This window comes from Orycteropus afer, unplaced genomic scaffold (genome assembly GCF_000298275.1).
Source record: "Orycteropus afer afer isolate SDZICR_OR568_19922 unplaced genomic scaffold, OryAfe1.0 scaffold00323, whole genome shotgun sequence".
In the NCBI taxonomy this organism is placed as follows: Eukaryota; Metazoa; Chordata; class Mammalia; order Tubulidentata; family Orycteropodidae; genus Orycteropus; species Orycteropus afer.
Genome location: NW_006921910.1, coordinates 3,402,653 through 3,426,768, shown reverse-complemented (window position 1 = coordinate 3,426,768; position 24,116 = coordinate 3,402,653). Strand labels below are relative to the sequence as shown.

The window sequence follows — 24,116 nt, the reverse complement described above, 5'->3', positions numbered from 1 at the left end:
GAGGGTGTGGTGCTTGGGCTGGGCAGAATAGGCCAAGAGGGAGCACTAGCTGGGGGTTTGGTTCAGGGGAAGGCAGATATGTGAGATGCTGGGGCAGGGTGGGGGCAGCGAACAGTAAAGAGGAAAGGAGGGAGACTCTTAGGGGCCAGGACAGGCAGGGCTTTCTTCCCCAGGTGGGGGCCAAGAAAACAGATGGCATCGAGCCAAATAACTTATGCCACCTGCACATGTCAGAGCAGAGTGGTGCTTTACGGAGTCTTTAGTGGCTTTTTAGCAACAGATCACCAGGCCTTTCTTCCAAGGTACCTCTGGATACTCAAACCTCCAGCCCTTCAGTCAGCAGCCAAACCCCTTTGCTGTATGCACCACCCAGGGACTCCCAAGTAGGGGAAGTCCTTGTAAATCTGAAGTCCAGGAGCCAGGAAGAGAAGGAGATGGAGGCACCCCTGAGGCTGTCTCAACCAATCCCCAATTTTAAGCTACAGGTGTGTGTGTGGCAGGGAGTGAGCTGTGGGTCCCTCCAGGCCTATCTCCAGGAGGCCCTGAAGGAAACTAGGTGAGGAAGGTCCTGAGAGGTCAGAGGAAGCCATGCTCAGTGGGTCAGGAGCAGTGTGAGGCTGGGGAGAGGAAGAACAGCACAGGGTGTCAGCTGTAGTGTGTGTTTCAGGGCTACCAATATCCATGTCCTTCCTTCTCTGTACCCCTGAAGAAAAGGAGCATTTGGACAAAATGATCCCCTAAACTCAGACACTCAGATTGTGCCACTTCTAGCCAAAATCACACCCAAACAGAGGACCCCCTCAGTAGACCAGTTCTTACTGGCAGGGATTTGTGGTTCACAAACAGGGTGGGGCTTAGGAGCTATGTCTCAGGGATGGATGGAGGTGGGAGACTGGGGGCCCAGCCATGCTGGGCCTTATGTGACAAAGGACTGGACCTCTTCTAAAGTCTTGAGAGAGAAGGTGCAGCCCAGTGCCCAGTCCAAGGGAGCCAAGGGCAGTCAGGAGGTGAGAATCTGAGGGACAGAATGGCCTTGTGAGAGCCGGGCTCGGCATGGGCTCCTCACCAACTACAGATGCACAGGATCTGATATAGGGTGAGTGGTCTCAGACACGGTGACAATGGACTCCCTGGACAGTTGCTCACACACACACCAGCCTCACATCTCTCCACCCGAGAGCCTGTGCTTGGTCTCACCTGGCCCTGCCCTCAGCAGGCTGGCCGTCCCCAACAGGGTTCCATGACCTGCCCACAGTCGTAGGGGTCTTGGCAATGACTACAGTCTTCAGGTCCTGCAGCGAGGCCCGCAGCTGGTTGTAGATGCGCAGGAAATGGAACTTCTCATGTGGCAGCACAAAGATGGCAGTAACGAAACGATAGCCCACGAGCAGCTCAAGCACATGGCCATCAGCGAAGGCACCGCGTGGCTGGGTGCAGCTGCGTGTGGGGTCCAGCAGCACGGTGGAGAGGGGCACGCGGCTGAGCTTGAAGCTGTTGCGGTTGCGGCAGTTGTGGGTGCCACGGTTGGGCATGGGGTTGAAGTCAGCCTTGATGACATTGAGGTGCTGGGGTGTGAGCAGCAGCCAGTAGGGGATGGCGGCAGACTTGACAGCCTCGGAGGGCGCGCAGCAGGAACGCCGCACAGCTGAGCAGAGCGTGCAGCTGGCCCACTCGATGTTGCCCGAGTAGTCTCCGGCAGCTGTCTGCACCATGCGCTTGTCACTGTAGACTAGGTAGACAGGGAAGCAGCCCTGGCTGCACTCCTGGCAGCCACCTGCCACCTTGTAGAAGGTGAGCAGCTGGCGTAGGAACTCCTGGAGGCTGGTGTGGCTGCCGTATAGCACTGGGCTGCAAAGCATGGCCATGTGCTGCGGGGCGAAGCATGAGCGCAGGTCTGCATGGAACTCGTGCAGGTTGGCGGCGTCAGAGATGATGAAGAGCGTGTTCTCGCTGTGCCGCACCTTGAGCACCAGACACAGCTCAGGCATAAGAAAGCCGAACTCGGTGAGGTCGCCGTGCGGGAAGCAGAAGACGAAGCGCAGGGCTGAGAGGATGTGCTGACTGCTGCCGCGTGACTCCTGGTGTGGGATCTCGAAGACGGCGATGCCGAAGTCGGTCAACACCAGGCAGGAGGCAAACTGCCGGATGCTGCCCTGCACGTGGATCAGGAAGCACCACAGCACTTTGAGGATCCGGATGTGCTCCAGCAGGAAGTCCTCGTCTGCGCCCAGAGCCCACTCCAGGGCCAGCCGCTCCTCCTCGCCCTCCTCCTCCTCCTCCTCCTCTTCTTCCTCCCCCCGGCCACCCTCCTCCTCTTCCTCCACATCTGGGGGCCCCATTTCAAAGTAGCGGTTCTCGGCAGCGTCCTCCTCCTCGTCCTCGTCCTCGCCCTGCTCGCCCTGGCCCTCCTCCCGCTGGTTGGCGGCCTCGATCCAGGCGGGCAGCTGCCGCTCGATGGCCTGCCGGATCAGTGCACTCAGGCGCTGGATGAAGTCCTGGTTGGTGGCGGTGTAGCCAATGCAGGTGAAGGGAAGGAAGATGATCTGACCAGACCCAGGCACCACCTGGACTTCCGGCTCCGCATGCTCCGGGCTGTGTGGGGAGAGGCCAAGTTAGTGATGTCTAAACTGGAACATTCCAGCCTCCCATGGTTAGAGCCTACTGCTTACACCTTGGCTCTAAGGAACTACCCTACAGGTCTCCCAAGCCTCCTACAAAACTGGACAAGCACCCTGGTGCTGACAGCTTCAAGGCCAGGATCGTCAGGGTAACCAGAGCCCACGCTCCTGGGCCTGCAACCCCAGCTGTCCAGATAGTCTTTCCCAGATCACACTGGTCCTTATGAAAGCTCCACGAAGACCTCACATCTACTCAGGAGGGCTGGCCATGAGCCCCAAAGGCAAGGAGCACTCAAGGACACAACCCATTTATGGATAAGGGCTCCTTCCAGTGGCCAGTGAGGGGCGGGGGTGGGGGGGTGCTGGGTCAAGTCTTAGGACCTTCATTTACATTTACATTCACATTCACATTTACTGCCCTCTGTGAGAGTAGGCGTAGATCAGGGGCTGGTGTGCTCCTGCTGGGAAGCCAGACAGTTTACATCTTCTTATTAGTGTTTTTTAATGGCCCTTGAAAAATATAAACATCGTTCTTAGTTCATGGCCTGTACAAGATAGGCTGTGGACCCAACAGGCCAAGACCTGCTGACCCCTAATGTAGGACTAACATGCGTCAGGCAGAGTTTATGGATTAGAAGTTGCAAACAGACCAGAATCCATTCCCTATGTGTTTATTTAAAGGACAAAATAATTCTGTAGGACTTGTCAACAGATTTTTAACAAAATCCACTTGCCCACAGGCAGCTGTGAGTAGAGAGCAATGGCCAGGGTACCCAGCCAGGTTCAGAATGCATCCCTGGCCTTTTACTTACCTTGCACCTCCAACAGCTCCTGGCACATCCCTTACATCATCAGAAGCTGCCTGATAGAGAAGGAAACGGGTCAGCCTTCCACCTGCTGTCCCTGCTCTGCCCCTCCTCATTGGCCTGGCCCCAGCAATCTCCCCATTAAGAGGGTCTGCACTGTCCACACACTTTACTCTAGGATGTGCTCTGGGGCCCAGAGAGGCAGAGAGATGGCCCAGTTATCCCACAAAAGCACAGTAGGGTTGGGATTCACAGCCATGTCTGTCTGACCTAGTCCAGGTTCCCAATCCCTGGACCAGCGCCCTCGCCATCTGAGGGCTCCCTGTGCTACCAGGATGGTAACGTGGACAGTCTACCCACTTGGCCTGGCCTTTTGTGGTCACTAAAGTATGTGATGAGCCGAGGCAGTGCCTGGCAGGCCCTCCCAACAGTCTCTGGGTGGCTGGGAAAGCAAGAACACACCTGGCCTTGGGTCCACTTCTGCCCCTCACTAGCTTAGTGACCCCAGGAGGGTGAAGGGAAGAGTGCCTATGGGTGCTGGGCACAGAGTGAGGGCTCTGCAAACCACAAGTGCTGTACTGCCATGATCCTGTAGTGTTCAATGGAGGAGACATGGCTAGAGGCGGCCCAGGCACCAAGCACATGCCATTATCAAGTGAGCTTCTCACATCCCACTTCTTCCTCTCTCCCCTTAGGACACAAGAAGGCCTTAGAAACCTCATCAGCTACGACAGAAATGCTGCTGAAGTTATGCTGTCCGTAACTACCAGGGTGATAAGCCAAGAATGAGCAGACTTGCTCCAGGGGGCGAGGCAGTACGGGGGAAACCCTTTCTGGTGGGTTTGAAGCCAACCCCTATCACCACCACAGAGGGCCTTCTAGGCTGCCTTCCCCAGGAGAGTCCACTCACATGGGCTCTGAAGTGAGTCATCTGGCTTTACCCACCAGGGCACAGGGACAGGGAACTGCCATTCCCATGGAATCCTTGGGAGAGTAACACTGAACACAGACCCTTAGCTACTGGGCTTGTCATTAAAACTAAGCTAGAAACATGTCCAAGAACATCAAGTGCACCAAACACTGGTAACATCTGCTGTGCCCCAGCCAGGCTTCTGTGCTTCCAGACCACCTCACACAGAAGAGTCGGGCCGGCAGCGGACAGACATCAAGCCCCTGAAGCAGGAGGAGGATGTTACCTGTCCTGCTGGGATGGATTCCAGGGAATCGGAGCAGCCCTGGGCAATGGGCCGGTCCTCAGGAGTCAGACTGTCAGTGGACGAGAGGCTGCTGGCCAGGGCCTCCTCCTGCACGAACATGATTCCTAGAGAGACCAGGGCAGGCGGGTGGGGCAGGCGGGGCAGGGAGAGCAGCTGTTCAACCACCGGGGCTGGGCCAGGGGCTACCGGCTCAGCTGGGGTTAGTCAGACCCAGACCCAGCCACTTGGAATAAAGAAGGAAACATTAACACTGAAATCTGTAAATAACTCAATGAAAGAGCAAGTGGCTGGTCAACCAATCTCAGGGTAGGGGGACCTCTGTGAGCTTAACTACAAGGGAAGAAACAGAGTGGTGTCATGACACACAACTTTAAACTTCTATAAATTAAAGAAGAACTAAACTGAAGAGAACACAAAAACAAAGTAAATGAGGAAGAAAAATATTTGCAGTATTTGACAAAAGACTTTTTATCTTTAATCTCTACAATGCTCTTACAGATTACAAAAATGAAGGGAGAAGGTTGGAACCCCCACTAGGAGGCTGTGCTAAAGACACAAATAGACATTTTACAAAGGCAGAAAGGCCAATGGATGGAGCAGAGAAAAAAACTTTCACCCTCATAAGTCATCAAAGAAATGCAAGTTAGAGCAAGAGACCCAGTTATCATCACTCTGGCAAAGATGAGACTGACTGGGGCCCAGACCTGGCTTAGCTGGGCAGAGGCGGCGCTGGTGTGAGCTGGCTTAGCCACTGGGAGAGCAGTTTGGTGGTGTGTCTATCAAGAGCCTTCAAGGGTCTATCAAGCCCCTAACAAGATGCCACCCCCGATCCACATCTCTAAAGAGATTCTCGGGCACGCCAGGGCTAGGACCCCTCACTTGGGGAGGCTAGACCTTCTAATGGGCCTTGGTTTCCTCCTGGGCTAGTGAGCACCACCTGTGCCTGGCTCCCCTGGGCTTGCTTCCTATGGTACATGCTCCACTCAGCCTCCCCTGGACAGTCACACCCAGATCTATGCACCCGGGAAACACACGGTGCTTTTAAACCCTGCTGAGACTCTTCCACGGCACTACCACAGCTGGGGTGGTGGTTACCTCACTCCAGACATTTTGTAGATTGGTTGAGGGTAAAGGCTTTTTCAATGTGTCCCTATAGCTCAGCTTTACCACCAGTCACCATGGCCCAGTGAAATTATCAGAGCCCCAGAGGTCTGAGTCCCTTGTCCAGCTCAGCTGCTGGCCAGGGACAGGACAACTCACGCAGCCCAGGTCCTCTGCCCGTGGCCAGGCAAGGAGATGGCTTGTGGCCAGACACTCACAGAGCAAAGCAGCAGGCTGTGCAGAGACAAGAGGGCGGCAAGCACACAGCCATGCGGGCAATACGCCATGGCACCTACTGGGTCTTCCCTGGGCTCTGGCTGACATTGCTGCTCTCTCCTGGGGTCCACCCCTCCTCCCGACCATCTTCAGATCCACTCATCCTTCAAGTCTTCTCAGACACCAGCTCCACCACAAAGCTGTCTCTACTCTAGGCTCCAAGTTCCTCAAGGTACTGTCCTGTCTCCCTCACCCAACCCCTGGCTAAGGATGCAGAAAAGGGAAGCCTTTATTGACCACTTTTGGTGAGTTAGGAGCCATGCGAAGAGCTTCCTAAGCATTTACTCATGCACACCTCTCATTATTTACCACAATTCCATTGAATCTAAGATGCGGGGATGTGGCACCATCTTGGTCTTAGTAGAAGCGTCTGGAATGTTTTGATATGACTCCGTCACAAATAACAGCAGGCTGACAGTGACTATGAGATGCCACTGAAAGATCTCAATTTCAGAGAGGTCACGAAGTAGAAACAAGAGTGCATCTTAGAGTCGATGAAGTAAGGTGTATCCATGTAACAATTGAGAAAACAGAGCTTCAGAGAGGCCACAAGTTGCCTGAGGTTACACGGCCAGAAAGTTGGTTGCTAGACCTCAAACTCAGCTGCTTCTGAAGCCCAGATGCCTGCTCTTAACCACTTCCCTACATGCTTCCTCCCAGCTCCCGATGCAGCTGCAGAATCAACTTAGGCATTTCACACATCAGTCCCTACCAGTCACAACCCTCCAGGGCTCTGAAAAGCTGGGCTAACAGCTCCTGAGACGACCAGAGGCCTGGTGTTCAATGGAAAGTGCCCCCTTCAGGCAGACCTTGAGTACTCAATATATTCACAAGTATGTTCACTTCCTACAGAATTAGACCGGGAACAATAACAAGCATTGCTAAGAAACCCACTCCTATAGGAGAAATCCCTGCCCATCCAGGCAACACCCATGAGCACATAGCTGAAACAAAAAATGAGGATTCCTCCACATTAGAAAGAAGAAAACAAATAGCGTTTTCTGGACATTACTACCCTCCCTCACCAAGTTGTTTGGAGATGAGGAAACATGGATAGGGATAGGGACAGTCTGTCAGCTTCCTTCTTGGCCTGTGGCCTGTACAAACAAGCGGTCAGAAATGGCCATTCTGAGGATGGGATGTGGACGTCAGGAGAATCTTTAGACAGGGGCCCGGCCCTTTTTTTGTTTCTCACAAAAGGAAAGAGATGTGCACACAGAGACATCCACTGTAGTTTTATTTATAAGAGGTGCAAATCTGAAGACAACATCTCAATGTCCAGTAACCGGGAAAGGGGAAACAGACTACAGTGACCCACTCTGTGGAGTGTCCCAGGGTGTGAGGGTGTGGAGCTGCAGCCTGGGCTGCTACAGAGGGCTGGGGGGCTATAGCCTTGGAGATGGACACATCACCTACCCTGCCCGCCCGAGGTCTACTCTCAACCAGCATGTTTTCCATATGCGTGTTCATTGACTCGTTCACTCACTCACTCACTCACTCACCAAATGCTGACTGAGAACCGGCTGCATCCCTGGCCCTGAGAACCAGATGCATCTCCCTGTCCCAGGAAGCCTACAGTCATGTGGGAGACCGAGGAACAGACAAACTGTCCCTATGCAGCCTCCAGGAAAGCACAGGGATGTGGGGGCCCCAAGGAGGGTGGGCCCAGCTGCAAGAGGCCAGGAAAGCACCTTCTCCACAGTGATACATAAACCCCCTTTGATGTTAAAAACAAAAAACAAAAACAAAAAAAACCCCAAAACCCCAAACAACCCAAAGTTCTCAGTCAAAAGTATGACAAAAGCAAATGTGCAATCTTTCTGGCACGTAACACCACCACTCCATTCCCGCGAACTCTCTTTAGCATCTTATGGTCGAAACCTTGGCTCTGTACCAAACTTTTTGGCTTAGATTAAGTATTTCTTCCATTCCTACTGTCTTCTTCTCTCTGTGACAGGGACAGCTTAATCTCCCTCAAGTCCTCCACCATGTCACATGCCATGCTTTGCTAGCATAAATAATGCTGCCGTGAGCGTTTTGCCCCCTCCCCGTATCCCTCCAAGATAAAATCCCCACCAGTGGGGTTACCAGGTCAAGGAGTGGGAATGTTTTTCTGGCTCTTGAAATATAGGGTCAAACTGTTTTCCCAAGACCTCACACCAAGTTCTGCATCTCCAGGAGCCTGGGCAGGCGGTGTTCTTTCCTGTGTGTCCCGAGCCTTGGCTCCACTCGGGACGGCACACCCTCCCCTCTTCCGTGGGGGGCCGGGCCAGCAGACACTCCCATGGGACCTGCTTCACTCACTCATCTCCGAGGATGCCTGGTTCAGAGGTGAAAGCTCTTTGAAAATGCTAAGACAGTGGGCAGATGAAAGGGATTGGTCTTCCATGGGTCCACAGCGACAGACATCCCATCTTGGCCCCACACACAATCTTTTGGGGCTGGGCCAGACCAAAAGAGCCATGGTAATGATTAAAGAAAGCTCCCCATGGAGAGACCAGGGCTCCAGACTTGGTAGAGACACAAGAAAGGAGCCAACCTGCCCATACTGCCTGCAGGGACGGGAATCCTATAAGCCAGCAGCCCAAGCCTACTCACAGGGCAGCCTCAGGGCCCTTTGACACCCCGTGGTATCCTAGAGGAACAGGGTATGGGTGTCAGAACAATCAGGGGTCCTCACTAAGCCAAGACTAGAGCTGGAATCAGCCCAGGCACCCCCCCAACCATGTGTCACCCGTAAAAGGGCCTGCAGAGGGCGCTATGCCTCCAGAGGGCTGCTACGCCACCCTGTGCGTGAACCCTGCAAGAGCAGGTGCCAGCATTTCTCCCCCAACCCCAGCACAGCAAGGGGGTCCAGGCAGGGCCTGGACAGCTCTGCTAGGCAGCAAGACACATACACGATTACCTTGGTTGGAGAGGATAGGCTGAGGCAGGGAGGCAGAGGTGGGAGCCATGGTGGGAGGGGAGCTGCTGGGTCTGACACAGGGGGCAGTTGAGAGCCGGGAGTCCTCGCTGACCTGAGGAAGAGTGCTCGAATCAGCCCAGGAGAACAGAAAGTTCAGGAAGAACAGAATGCAACATCCCTGTAACATCCCTCACATCTTAGATGCAACAAGACATCCATCCCATCATGGGATGTAAAGGGATGTGAGGAGGTAGCTCAATTGTTCTCACAAGCAAAGGTGGGGATGAAGACGACCCTGCCTAATCCTCACAGCAGCCCATGCAGCAGGTACTGTAGTCATCTCCACTTTACAGTTCAGAACACAGAGGGCACATGACTTGCCCAAGGTTGCCCAGCCAGGGAGTGATGCAGCAGGATTCAGAGGCCACATGTAAACCCATGTCCCAGTTCCACCAGGAGCCATCTCCTTCCTTCCCACCTTTTTATCTGAGTTGCTCAGTTTGGACTTGACCTCCTTGGCTTTCTGAATTGCTTTCAACACTTCCACAGTGTCCAGCTCCTTCTCTGTGGTCACTGTGTTGTCCAGACAGACCTATAGAGAACCCAGAAAATAGCTATTATTGTGGGAGTTGGCAGCATAGGATGGTGGGGGCTTTGCCAAGGTGTAAGAACCGGCATGGGGCCAGAGGAGGTTCAGCCAGCCCACTGGCTCACCACCCACAGGAAGTGACCTGGGAACTCCTGGAGCAGCCCAGGGAGGTACCACACTGCCCAGTCCATTTAGGAGTCATCCAGGAGGTCAGGCAGCAAGGCCAGGGTCCTCTGGGAAAGCTTCCTGGATGGCTGGGACTGGGGGAAGGTGGTGCCTTAAACTAAGCCCCCAGTTAAAAGCAACTCACATCACCAAAGAACAAGGGGAAGGCTTTCTAGGCAAGGGAACCAGGAGGGCAAAGTTCCTAGAAGCAGGCAGGGATAGAGCACAGGCAGACAACAAGGACAGTAAGCAGTGGGCAGTGGGGGAGGGAAGAACCAGAGGCCTGGAGAAGAGTTTACAGTGCACCATGTGGCCTGGGAGAGAAGGAGGAGACGACATCTGATAGACTGCCTGGGTGACAGTGTGGATAGAGACGGGCACTTGGGCTGAAAAAATATGGGGTGGGGGAAGGGATCCAAATGGATTCCCATGTCTTCTGGCCTGGGATTTGGGGAGAATAGAAGCTGCAAGGCCTGGGTCAGAGAATGGGGATGGGATCTGCTTGAGGCCGAGGGTATGGAATAAACCAAGCAAAGCACCTATTCAGTTGGCCTGGTGGCAGGTGGCCAAGCACACCCAGCAGGTAGGAGACAGCAGACTGGTTTACGCTGGCAAAGGCAGACAAACTTTTTTGGTCTGCCTTTATCATCAGAAGTTATCCAGAGAACAGGGTTATTTAAAATATTTTATTTCTAGCCCTTGCCTATAACAAACAACGTTTCTTTTTTAATAAGTTGAAGACAGTTCCTCCACTATCTGAGTCTGTGCCTGACTGCCTGGGCAGAGGCCTCCTGGTCTGAAGCGCTGGCAGAGCCCACGGGAGGCAACCCCACTGGGGAGCATGCACCGGGGCCCTCAACAGAAGGGGACGAGAGGGGCAAGGGTGCCCTTTTCTGGAGAGGAAGTGAATTTCCCAGAACTGAAGGGAAGGGGTTGCCCTTCTGAAGCAGGAATGGATAGAACAGTGTACGTCACTCCAGCTCTGTATACCAAAAGCCAGATAAAGACACAACCCAAGGACAAAAACTACAAGAGCCCGCTTATGTAAAACATTCAGAATGCAGACAGGGACACAGTCCAGACACTCCCAGGAGCTGAAGTCTCTTGTGGCTGCTCGGACAAGCTGCCTTCCCAAGCCCAGAGTGTCCTAACCAGCAGCTTACCTCGGAGGCCCGCTCCCCAAACTGGGCGAGCACCTTGGTCCGGTAGTCTGGGATGATGCTCAGAGGATTGTTCAGCAGGGCCACGTGCTCCAGACATGGGAGGCTGCCTATGTTCCTGACTTCCTCCATCTGCAAGGCACGAGTGCCATTCCCCTTGGTCCCTTCTTAACACTTCAGCAACACGACAACACGTTTGATGGCCTCTTTTAAATGAAAGGAAGCTTAACATCCTTCTTTAAAATAATCACGCCAAGGCATAGAAAGCCCAGAAACCCTGAGGTGCTCCTGGGATGCGGCTCACCTGTTCAATATGGTTGTCACAGAGATCCAGGTTCACCAGTGAGTAGAGCTTGTGGAGGCCACTTAGACTCTCCAGGAGGTTACCCGCCAAGTTCAGGGTCTTAATGTTGCCCAGTTTGGTGTGAACCCCTTCCAAGGAGGAGAGTTTGTTGTAGGATAGGTCCAGGTGGACGAGGTTGTATAGGTGCTGCAGCAGCATCAAGAACAGGGTAAAAAGACTCAGGTTAAGTCTCCAAAGAAAGGGAGCAACATTAACAGTGGGATGGACCTTCTAACCTAAAATAACCAATTCTGCACGTCAGTGCCATTAACTCAGATGGGCATCTGGAAGGGAAGCTCTCTCCTGCACACCCACAGCCCAGGGGCCCCTTTCCCCCTGCAGAGGCAACAAAGTCCAGTTATGGGTGAGCTGTGAAAACCAAGCTGTCCATTTCATAAAGGAGACAAACTATCTTCATCATGCCTGATTTGTGTTTACTCATCCTTTCTAATGCTTTGGAACTAGAGCAACAGCCACGGGACCCTAATGAGCAGGTAGCACTCTCTGCACTTAAAAACGCCTGGTGCACCCACATACTCTTTCAATGTCTGTGAGAGCAAACCCCCGGGGTATGACCAACTCCCTAAGGCTGCAAGAGTACCGTGAACTTTCAGGCTAATGGGGCCTTGTGAAAAGCCTGTAGGCAGCGCTGGTCTCCAATGACATTACCTGCAGGTTGTCCACAACCAGCACTCCATTGTGACTCAGGTCCAGAAACTCAATCTTTGGAATCAGTTTCTTGTAAAAGAGAAAACCACATAGGATGTTACTCTCAGAGATTGAGGCCTGTGTAGTCCTCACATGGTGGACAGACCCCCCCATCACCTTCTTCCTTCTGACCACAGATTGCTGGGCTGGCCAGCTCTGCTGGTCACCGATATGATGTCTCCCATGGGCCCACACAATAGCACATCTAAAGGACACACAGGGACTCTAGTGTGAGTTTTTACTGAACACTTGGCTTGAAAAATGACAAAAGATACAGTCCCATACAGAGAAGGGATTCTATCCTTCTTCTTCAACGTGACCACTGCTAGAGAAGTACAGACATGGGAACCACACACCTGTCCCTCAAACACCATCTGGATATTACTCCCATTTATCATCTATGGAGTGATTTCTCCACTTCCACTATTTGGGAGTAAAGCTCATCATCTACCATGTTTTTATATCAAATGTACATGCAATCAATGTGCTTGGTTTGGTTTTAGGTACTGTCTCACCCATTTTAAATAATCCCATTTGGAAATTAACTTAGAAAATTGTAGGCAGAGCACTGGACCTAAATTTTCCGTAGTTGTTCCAGGAAAAAAAAAAAATGAGAAGTATAAATATACAAATGTATAAAAAATTATGCATTTAATTCAAGATATTATGATGACTTGATGTTACCAAAAAAAAAAAAAAAAACTCCCAGAAGCCCCTTGCACCTGCCGCTGACAGCGTACCACAGACTCGTCGATCTCAGAGATGCTGTTGTGGCTCAGGTCAAGAGTGGTCAGGGCTTGCCATGTGGGGATGATGGCAGTCACAGGACCCTCCAGGGCTGTGCCTTCTGGCTCCCACTCATCAAATTCTGACGCTTCGGGAACAAGGACTTCCTGTGTAAGAACATCTGTTGAGCACTACATTGGGGCCCTCACGCAACACTCCCCGGGAACACAATCATTGCAAAATTTAAGGAAGGGCTTCAGCATATTTAGCATGTGGAAGTGAACTTGCATTAAAATGGGGCTTTGGTTCTTATGTCTTTCAATGATTGTGAAATAACTGAAAAGCTCAGCAACATAACAGCCACTTGGAATATGCCCTGCTTCAAGAGCAAACGTTTTTCAAGCCCACAAGAGCCTTTAGCTAGGTAGTGATGCCTTTTCTGATTTAAATCTCTGAAGCTGAAGGTCAGAATTCATGGTGTTTCTAGGCAACTGTGCTTTCCAAGCTGGCAATGCCAGTCCCCACTATGGACAGCAGGCACTTTTTAACTGTTACTTCACAGGATTAGGTGTTCCTGGGTAATGCAAACGGTAAAGGTGCTTGGGTGCTAACTGAAAGGTTGGTAGGTTGAGTCCACCCAGAGGTATCTTGGAAGACAGAACTGGCAATCTACTCGCAAAACATCAGCCACTGAAATTCCTATGGGTGACAACAGCAACTTGAAAGATAAGACAGGAACTTAGGGGGCAGTGGACAACTTAACAGGGGAGGAGTAACTTAGGAAAGAACAGTGAGGATGGTTGCACAATTTGAAGGATATAATCAATGTCACTGAACTGTATGTGTTCAGTCGCACTGATGTATGCTCTGCTATGTATATTCTCAAAAATAACAACAAAATACATAAAAGTTAGAAATAGAATTTAAAAAAGTTAGAAATATAGTAAAAAAGCTCCACTGTTCTCTGACACACATGGGGTCACTATGAATCAGGGTGAACTCGACAACAACTGCTTTTGGTTTCCAAGGGTTAAAATCTAACATGGTAAACGAGGGTTCCAAAAAGGAGCACAGGGATACCACAAAAGTGAGTGGAAGAGGCACACTTCCTTGTTTGGACTTTTCATGCCCACAAGACCTCTCCTCTCTCAGTGGATCCTCTTGTGCCCATTCAGCCAGGCAGCAGGGAGTGCTTCGGGAGAGTGCTTTGGTCAGGTAGCCTGACCTCCCACCACATCCACACCTACATGACATAAGCCTGCTTCTCTCAGCCAGCGGACTGAAGAGAAAAAAGATTTCATACATTATAAGTCACTACATACATGCAGATTTTAACATTACCAAGATACAATCCACAAAAAGGTTCAAAAAAACCCAAAAAACCTTGTATTTTCAATTCAAATATTTCTGTTGCTCACACACAAAAAACATTCTGCAACCTCATCTGTTCTATTTCAAGTTTACAGAGATACAAGTGCTAAGTCAAGGTTTTTTAAGCTTAGAGAACATTTGTATCAATCTAAACAATAAATGTCCTGCCATTTACCAATGCTTAACAACTGCTTCATAAAAAACTAGAGACTCTTTTTTCTACTCTAAACCAAAAAACCAAACTCACTTCCATCAGTCGATTCTGACTCATAGCGACCCCCAATGGGTTTCCAAGGTGGTAAATTGCCCTGTCTTCCTTCTGCAGAGAGGCTGGTGGATTTGAACCTCCAATCTTCTAGTTAGCAGTCAAATGCCTTATGCACTGTGCCACTGGTGCTCCTTTTTCTACTCTAGTGGGGAAAAATACCCAATTCCTTAAAATGTTTTGTTTGTTTAAAAACATCTGGTTGACTCTGGATGAAGACGTGGACTATAGCGTTCCAGGGACTTGTCGAGTGCAAGATGTTTTGTACAAGTGTGCAGCTGCCAGGGAAGCCTTTGGCTACTGACAGAAAACAGCAGTGTCCATACCCATCCTCGGGAGGGGACTACGACCTGGGTATCTAGACCCTCACATGGTGTCCCAGGCAGGAAATAGCTGGCACTCACCTTCATAGAGGTTGCTGAGAAGCGGACGCTCATTGTGGCTAAGGTAGGCTTAGATGCAACGAGCCCCCGGATGTGCTTAGCATCACAGTGACTTATCTGGAACAAGAAACAGCAGCTAAGGCATCCTTGGTCCATCAGGAATCCCCGGAGGCAGATGCTCGTTAACCGATAAAATAATCAGCAGCCCGAGGCCTTAGAAGCAGGAGACAACTCAAAACCTAAGTCTTTTTCCCAATTTAACTGCTAAATATTCTCTCAATTATCTAGTAGGAAAAGCATCGATCTTCTCAGATTCACAATGAACCATGAACTCCATTTTCTCTGTAGGGGCTGCTTGGGGCTTGATACAAAGCAGGGCCACAAAAATGAGAGCTAGAGAGCAAGGGGCCACCGCCATGCAGGGAGAATAGTGGCCCCACCTGCTCATTCAGCCCCCACTTCACTGACTTCTGCAGTCCTGTGGCGAGCAAGAAAGGCAAGTATAGGCTACCACACCTCCCACAAGCCACCTACCTGGGTGCTACATACACATCCACAGCCTCAGAGCCTCTGCCTGCCAAACCAGGCTGGGTGGGGCTTTCCTCTAATTCCTAGCCCTTACTCAGCCAGCAGGAGGCAGGACACACACCAAAAGTGCCCATCAAGGGAAATCAAGCCTAGAATGTTGTGGACAGAACAGTCTAGGGCTCTAGAGTCAGACTCAGCTTAATTCGAATCTAGCTTCTTCCTCATGAACTGTTTGATCCCAGCCAAACTTCCTTACCTCCCTCAGCCTCAGTTTCCTCAACAGCAAAATTAGAAGAGAAGTGCCCACTTCACAGGGTTGTTGGGAAGATTCAGTCAAGGTAAATACACTGGCCATGAGGAAAAGGGCTTAGTGTTCAAAAAACATGGTCAAAAAACAGACACTTTCAAACATTTTTTATTATTCATTACTGAGTCTTTAATAAAACAGGTATCACGAACCAAGGAGTTTAGTAGTAAGTAATGCAAAAATATTTATTAAGTGTGGGCACCTGAGAGGGCAGAGAACCCCCAAAATCCCTTAGCTGTTATGTCTCAGAAAACATATTTAGAATTGGCTCTGTTTGACTCTGATGACTTCCTGGAACTTCAACTCAAAAACCAGCTCCTTGACTCCACATTGAGGTCCAGAAAGAGCCAAGTTCTGGTGCTCTGCCCTGTCCCAATGTCTCCTGCTGCCAGGCCAGGGCACAGGCACACAGCTCCAGCCAAGAGCAGGAGAGGGCCCTCTTCCTCTGCCTCCAGATGGGCCTGACTTACCTGGACGGGGTATGCCACAAACGGCCAATGTGAACACACCAGCGCCTTACAATTAACACTGGACTGTGACATCTAAAACAGTCCTGAGCCACAGTCTCAAGTAGGACGCCGCCTGTGCAGGGCTCAACCCTGCCTGAACGCAAAGGGCCCAGGCCTTACCTCTACCTGATGAAGAGACTTGAATATCGACAGGTCGAAAGGCAGCAGCTGCTCCTGAATGTTGCTGGTCCCAAAAGGTCCTTCCGTCCCAGAAACCTGCCACCACAGATCCGGCTTGAGTTAGGGCTGCTACCGCAACCCCTCCCTGTCCATACTCCCAGGGCAGTGCTGCAGCAGCTGCCAAACTGACTTGCTGTGAGGCACAGGGGGTATACACCCACTCAACACATCTACAGTCAACAAGTTGAAGAAAGCTGAGGCCTAAAGCAAAGACTGCCCCTGGTGTTAAGAACCAAAAGCACAAGCTCAAGAACACCAAAGATGGCCTTCCTTCCCTGAAGAGGCCTGCCCTCTCCCGACGCCCTTTTGCCTGTCTCCGTTACGTACACTGTCAGGGCCCCCGCTGGCTGCATGCCCACCCATTCTCTACAACTGACTCGCTGTGGCTTTACCTTAAGGTACTTAAGGCGACAAGTGAAGTCCAGGACGTGCCCAAGGTCAGTTTTGGCATCCCCACTGGCGCACGTGGGCTTTCCTTGCTGCAGCTGCTCAGTGACCGCATACAGCTGCAATGGCCTGATGGCAAAGACCTCACCGGCCCCCAGAAGCTGTTCTCCTGCAAATCCATGCCCCTTGGGCTGAGCAATGGCCCACTGCCATCCTGCAGCCAGGGCGTCTGCTGCCCTGCCAACAGTCAACCAGCACCCAGCAAGCACCCATTACGTGTACTGCACCAAGTGAGCAAAGCCATGGCCCTGGGCACACAGGACCAGCTAGCTGCCCTCTGGAGCTCCCGTGGGGTATAGGGCGGACCCTGCACACGTCCTTATAGAGGAGGAAAGGGCTTTGGGAATGTATGGCTAGGGGGTTCCCCAAGGAGGTGAGGGCAAGTCAAGATTGGAAGTACTGAGCTGGAGTAAGGCCAATGAGGAGCAGGATTCTGGGGGACAGACCTACGTGACAACCTCCTAACTACAGACATTTTCAGGTGAGGTGCAGGCCTAGTATGCCAGAAGTGCAAGGTTCTGGCATTCAGTCCTAGCTCTGCCCCTTTTGGCCACATGACCTCAAGCAGGTTCCTGAGTCTCTGATACCCAGTGTCCACATCTGTGCCTATGGCTCTTGGGGGAAGGCAGCAAAATGATGAGTACAAGGCTGCATCACAGGAAGGGACCAACACATGTCAGCTACTATTCCTATAATCTCTGACAAGGCTGCCTTCTATTTGCTACCTAAACCCTTCAGGTAGGGACAGAAAAGCTGCAAGAGGGCAGCATGCCACTCACCTTCCAGAACCCCACTGCGGGACTCTGGAAGAGATCCTGAGCCTGGGGCTAGCCCTAAGGTGTAGAAGTATCACAGTTCTTCTTGGCTTCCTACAGGGCAGGACCCACAGATCAGGGATGTGGGCAATCCCAAGGAGGTGGGCCCTGGTTAGGACTCACTTGTCACACCTTGACAGGAGGAGTTATATGCCACCTGGGCCCCTAGCAGCCTAGTAGGGCTGGGAAGTTCCACCCAGTATTTCAGCGACTTCTGATCACATACCTTTTTCAAAGAGCTCCTCAGCCAGTGCTGCAGTGATGCCATTTATCTCCTACAGATAAAACAAAGCCTGCAGTTAGAAAGTTCACTTGCCCAGAATTTGCACCTCGCCTACCATCTGCCCCTACTGCTGTTGCAAAGCAGCTCTCCAGAAAGTTAAAAACAAAATAAAGCAGAGAGTAAAACTGTACAACTGCAGGGACAGAGCGAGGAAGCAGAGGCAAGGACCCAGGTAAGGCTGGGGATCCAGGCCATAGCTCTCCCAAGCAGCAGAAAGCAGAGAAAAAGCCGTGTGTGTCTGGGGGGAGGGGGGGGGGACAGGACGGGACGGGGACCACGATAGAGTGAACAAGCAGAGGCAGGGAGTCCAGTAAGGCCTGGAAACCCTCCCGAACAGTGGGAAAGTGGCAGGGATCTATGTAAGGGGAGGGTGGGGAGGGTGGAGAAGTTTTGAACAGCTAAGGGAGACAAACTTGTCTGTCAGTTTGTCCTACTGTGGTGATGTGTTGCTATGAGGCTTGAGGCTGTGCCACCGGTGTCTCAAACCCAGTAGGGTTGCATATGGTGCACAAGTTTCAACAGCTTACAGACTAGGGAGAAGGAGGAGGCCATTCACTTCACAAAGAATTGGCCAAGGAAAACCTTATGAATAGCAGAGAAACAGTTTGATACATTACTGTGTGTTCTGGTTACCTAGTGCCACTCTGACAAGAATATACCACAAATGGGATGGCCTTAACAAACAGGAGTTTATTCTTAAAATTTGGAGGCTTTCTTTAAGTCCAAGTTCAAAGTGCCAGGCTCTAGGGGATGGGTGAAAGCCCCTCAACCTTGGGGTCCAGCTCTGCCTCCTGCTCCTGGACCACTGGAGCTAGAGGCGTTTCTTCACTCAGACAGCTGCTGGCTGCTGAGGCTGAGAAGCCCCAAGGTTGACAAGTAAAAAGGCACAGTCCTGATGTTACCAAACCACACAGCAGGCCATTAACTTAAGTCCATTGTATGTCCCAAGGTCAGCAGAGCGTAACAGGCTGCTGAGCACGACATGGCTACATGCAGGGTCCAAGTGTGCCATAGGCTGGAGACCATTCCCAAGGCTTCTCCTTATATACAGGAAGCAAACCATATCCCAAAGGCAGCTATTCAGCTGCTTGTGGTAGATCCCACCATGGAGGTAACTGCCAGTCTCATCATGGGGAATAACTACCACCAGCTGTCCAGCCACTCTACCAGACCCAGCCAAGTTGACACACAAACATAACCACCACACTGTGCAACTTTATGAACAGCCTGGAAACATTATCTGATTTAGTGCAGGAGGATAAGTCACTTAGGTCAGAAGGCTCTCAAAACAGGACCAGGGAAGAGCAGCATCAGAGTAGAACTAGCCTTCATGGTATGGATAAGGTATAGCTTTCGAGACCTCCATTTGCTGACGTGGCATGACTCAAATTGAGGACAAACAGCTGCAAACATCCATTAATAACTGGAACATGGAATGTACGAAGCATTATTGAGGAATATTGGAAGTTGTCAAAAATGAAATGGAGAGCATAAAGATTAATATCCTAGGCATTAGTGAGCTGAAATGGACTGGTTTCAGCCATTTTGAATCAGACCACCATGTGGTCTACTATGTTGGGAAGGACAATTTGAAGACAAATGGTGTGGCATTCATCATCACAAAGGATGTTTCAAGATCTGTCCTGAAGTACAATGCTGTCAGTGATAGGATAATATCTATATGCCTACAAGGAAGACCAGTTAATACAACTACTATTCAAATTTATGCAACAACTATCATAGCCAAAGATGAGGAAACTGAAGATTTTTATCAGCTCCTGCAGTCTGAAATTGAACGAACATGCAATCAAGATGCGTTAATTATCACTGGTGACTGGAATGCAAGAGTCAGAAACAAAGAAGAATCACTGGTAGTTGGAAAATTTGGCCTTGGTGACAGAAATGATGCTGGAAATCGCATGATAGAATTTTGTAAGACCAATGACTTATTCACTGCAAATACCTTTTTTCAACAACACAAATGGCACCTATACACGTGGACTTCACCAGATGGAATACACAGGAATCAGACTGACTACTTCTGTGGTAAGAAGCTATGGAAAAGCTCAGTATCTTCAGCCAAAACCAAGCCAAGAGTTGATTGTGGAACAGGCCATCAACTGCTCATATGCAAGTTCAACTTGAAGTTAAAGACAGTTAAAACAAGTCCACGAGAGGCAAAATATGATCTTGAATATATCCCTCCTGAATTTAGAGACCATCTAAAGAAAAGATTTGATACACTGAACACCAATGACCAAAAACCAGAAGAATTGTGGGATGACATCAAGAACATCATCTATGAAGAAAGCAAGAGGCCAGTCACTAAAAAGATGAGAAAAGACCAAAATGGAGACAGAAGAGACTCTGAAACTTGCCCTTGAGCAGAGAATAGGTAAAGCAAATGGAAGAAATGACAAGATAAAAGAGCTGAACAGAAGATTTCAAAGAGCAGCTAGAGCAGACAAAGCCAATCACTATAATGAAATGTGCAAAGACTTGTAGTTAGAAAACCAAATGGGAAGAACATACTTGGCATTTCTCAAGCGGAAAGAACTGAGGAAAATATTTAAGCCTGAAGTTGCAATACTGAAAGATTCTATGGGCAAAATATTGAATGATGCAGGAAACATCAAAAGAAGATGGAAGGAAAAAAAAAAGAAGATGGAAGGAATACACAGAGTCACTGTACCAAAATGAACTGGTAGATCTTCATCCATTTCAGGAAGTGGCATATGATCTAGAACCAATGGTACTAAAGGAAAAAAATCGAAGCCGCAATGAAGGAACTGGCGAAGAACAAGGCTCCAGGAATTGACGGAATACTCACTGAGATATTTCAACAAACAGATGTCCCACTGGAGGCACTCACTTGGTTATGCCAAGAGATTTGGAAGACAGCTACCTGGCCAACTGACTGGAAGAGATCCATATTTGTACCCATTCCAAAGAAAAGTGATCCCACAGAATGTGGAAATTATCGAATAATATCATTAATATTGCAGGCAAGTAAGTTCTTACTGAAGATAATTCAAAAACGGTTGCAGCAGTATATTGACAGAGAACTTCCAGAGGTGCAAGCTGGATTCAAAAGAGGATGTGGAATAAGAGATATCATAGCTGCTGTCAGATGGATCCTGGCTCAAAAAGCATCAGAAAGATGCTTACTTGTGTTTTATTGACTATGCAAAGGCATTTGATTGTGTAGACCATAACAAATTGTGGATGACATTGAGAAGAATGGGAATTCCAGAACACTTGATTGTGCTCATGAGGAACCTATACATAGACTAAGGGGTTACTGTTCAAACAGAACAAGGGGACACTGCATGGTTTAAAATCAAGAAGGGTTGTATCCTTTCCTCATACTTACTCAATCTGTATGCCCAGCAAATAATCCGAGAAGCTGGACTATATGAAGAAGAGAGTGGCATCAAGATTGGAGGAAGACTCATTAACAACCTGCGACACGCTGACAACACAACTTTGCTTGCTGAAAGGGAGGATGACTTGAGGCACTTACTGATGAAGACTGAAGAATACAGGCTACAGTATGGATTACATCTCAATACAAAGAAAACAAAAATCCTCACAACTGGACCTATAAGCAGCATCATGATAAATGGAGAAAAGATTGAAGTTGTCAAAGACTTCACACTGCTTGGTTCTACAATCAATGCCAATGGAAGCAGCAGTCAGGACATTAGACAATGTACAGCACTGGGCAAGTTGGCCGCAAGGGACCTCTTTCAAGTGCTAAGGAGCAAGGATGTCTCCTTGAGGACTATGGTGTGCCTGACACAAGCCATGATATTTTCAATCACCTCGTATGCATGTGAGAGCTGGATAATGAATAAGGAAGACCGAAGAAGAACTGATGCTTTTGAGTTGTGCTGGCGAACCATGCACTGCTAAAAGAACTAACAGATCTGTCCTGGAGGAAGTGCAGCTGGAATGCTCCTTGGAAGTGAGACTGGCCAGACTTTACTACTTTGGTCATGTTGTCAGAAGGGACCATTCCCTGGAGAAGGATCTCATGCGTGGTAAGGTGGAGGGTCAATGAAAGAGGGGAAGGCCTTCAATGAGATGGATCGACACAGTGGCTACTTCGATGGGCTCAAATATAGCAAGGATCAAGGAGCTGGCACGGGACCAGGCGGTGTTTCATTCTGCCACGCATAGGGTCGCTGAGTTGGATGACTCGATGGCACCTAACAACAGCAACAGGAACAACAAAACTATAATGAACCAAGAAGCTTAGACTGGGAAGCTAAGTATTTCTATTTATATGGACACCTGAAAAAGCTCCTCAAAAACAGGAGAATCTATCTAGACTAATGCTGCAATTCCAAGCCCATGTGGGCACTGGCTGAGGGCACATCGCCCAGGAGGCTGCAAAGCCTGGCCAAGCCAAGGGTTAGGTAAGAAGCGGCAGCCCCCAAAACTGGCCCTGGAAGTGGGAGGGGCAGAGATGAAGTCCTGTTTCTTTTGGAAGAAGGTTCCTATCATCCCAGTGGGATGTGGGATGAAGAACCTCCTCCAGCCAGCCTCCCTAAGAGTGTGGCCACAGTCAGTTTCTCTAAAGTTCCAAATGTCTCTCAGAAAAGAACATTTGTTCTCTTCCTGTACTTATTCCTTTCAGCTTTGCAACAGTAAGGCTCAGTCAGTCCCAGGGTCACAAGAGTTGGAAAAGGAAGCTATCACTTTTAGTAGTATTTTTTTAATTGTGAAAGTTTACAGAGCAAATTCATTTTCCACTCAGTTCATACACCTTTTCTTTCATGACACTGACTACAACCCCCTATACTGTAACAGTTCTCTTCCCACTTCCTCCCTGTGGTTATCTTTTCCCTGTGTCCTACTTTCCTACGTACTCCTGCCCTCTGAGCTATGTCCCTGTATAAATGCTGTCCTTCTGATCTCCCATGGATGACTGTTCTAAAGAGTGTACCTATCTGGTGTAACTGTTCACTTTGCAGACCTGTTTATTGTTTGGCTAGAAACTACAGGAGTTTAATTCTAGGCCGAAAGGGTGACTAGGGACCATAGTCTCAGGGGTTTCACCAGTCTCTATCAGACCCATAACCTCATTTTTTTTTTTTTTTTTTAATGATGTTGAGTTTTGTTTCATGTTTTTTCCCACTCTATTCAAGATCTCCGATTTTGATCCCTTTCTGAGTGGTTAGCAGTGGTAGCCAGGTACCATCTAGTTCTTCTGGTGTCAGGATCATGTAGGCTGAGGTTCACATGGTCTACTAGTCCCTTGGGCTATTTTCAGGCATTTTTGGTTTTCTTCATTCTTCTTTGCTCCATAGAGGAGAGATCAACTGTTGCATCTTAGATGGCCGTTTACAAGCTTTTAAGACCCTAATCACTACTCACCAAAGCAGGATACAGAACAATGCTTTTGTACAGCTTGACGTCACCCACAACCATGGTCCCATGCCTGTGAGCCCAGTGACTCAAACCCTCAAGGTGTTTGGCTGTGGCCAAGACATTATCATAACTTTCCCCATTAGCTGTATTACATACATGGACATTCTTATAGCACTTAAAAATACGTATGTACAAGTATCATCTGCCAAACTTAAATGTGGTCATGGGTATATTCCCTTTTGCCTACCCTCACCCGATTATTTAGCCTGTCTACCTACAGACGCATCTGTAGATTAATGTTTGTTATTACTGATAAAACAATACTCTGTAGCAAAACTATTTACCTTTGTTGTCTGTACCTCTTTGTGCACCTCTGTGTCTTCCTTTTCCTTAGTGTTAGCATGTTGGTTACTTGCTTTTGATGTATTGCCTTTCCCTTCACCCAAATCAGTGTTTGTCTCTTACCCGTCTAGCAATTTTCCCTCCCCTCCCCTCCCATCCCTGGTAACCAACAATGGAAGTTTCCTTCCACATGTAAACCTTTCCTTTTTACAACAGTGGACTAACACAATATTTATCTTTCTGTGACTTACTTCACTCAGCATAATGGCCCCCAACTTCATCCACGTTATAAGGTGTTTTACAGTTTCTTCATTATTCTTTAGTATTCATTGCATATATATACCACAGTTTGGTGATCAATTCCTCTGCTGATGGGCATGTAGGTTATTTCCGTCTCTTTGAATAGTGCTTGATGAACATGTGTGTGCTTATATCTATTCGTGTCCCATCTCTCACTTCTTTAGCATATACACCTAGTAATGAGATTGCTGGATCAAATGGTATTTCTATTTCCAACTTTTTTTAAGCCATTGCCATATCGTTTTCCACAGTGATTAAATCATTTTACAGTTCTACCAGCATTGTCTAAGAGTTTCAATCTCTCTATACCCTTGCCGGGAGCTCTGGTAGCATAGTGGCTAAGACATTTGCCTGCTAACCAGACCGCTGGCGGTTCAAACCCACCAGCCACTCCTC

The 24,116-nt window shown here is 49.4% G+C and overlaps 1 protein-coding gene across 1 annotated transcript in view; it reads right to left on the bottom strand.

Moving 5' to 3' along the window:
* The window catches only part of NISCH (nischarin), a 39,399-nt gene that overhangs the window by 4,152 nt on the left and 11,131 nt on the right, over window positions 1–24,116 (bottom strand). The window contains exons 4-16 of the mRNA XM_007952054.2: window positions 17,646–17,694; window positions 16,550–16,713; window positions 16,098–16,193; window positions 14,655–14,750; window positions 12,629–12,781; window positions 11,850–11,918; window positions 11,142–11,327; window positions 10,841–10,969; window positions 9,402–9,515; window positions 8,924–9,035; window positions 4,621–4,745; window positions 3,431–3,480; window positions 1,198–2,592 (exon numbers count right to left, since the gene is read on the bottom strand). Of these exons, the coding sequence (XP_007950245.1) occupies window positions 1,198–2,592; window positions 3,431–3,480; window positions 4,621–4,745; window positions 8,924–9,035; window positions 9,402–9,515; window positions 10,841–10,969; window positions 11,142–11,327; window positions 11,850–11,918; window positions 12,629–12,781; window positions 14,655–14,750; window positions 16,098–16,193; window positions 16,550–16,713; window positions 17,646–17,694 (2,738 nt within the window). The remainder of the gene's footprint in view (window positions 1–1,197; window positions 2,593–3,430; window positions 3,481–4,620; window positions 4,746–8,923; window positions 9,036–9,401; window positions 9,516–10,840; window positions 10,970–11,141; window positions 11,328–11,849; window positions 11,919–12,628; window positions 12,782–14,654; window positions 14,751–16,097; window positions 16,194–16,549; window positions 16,714–17,645; window positions 17,695–24,116) is intronic.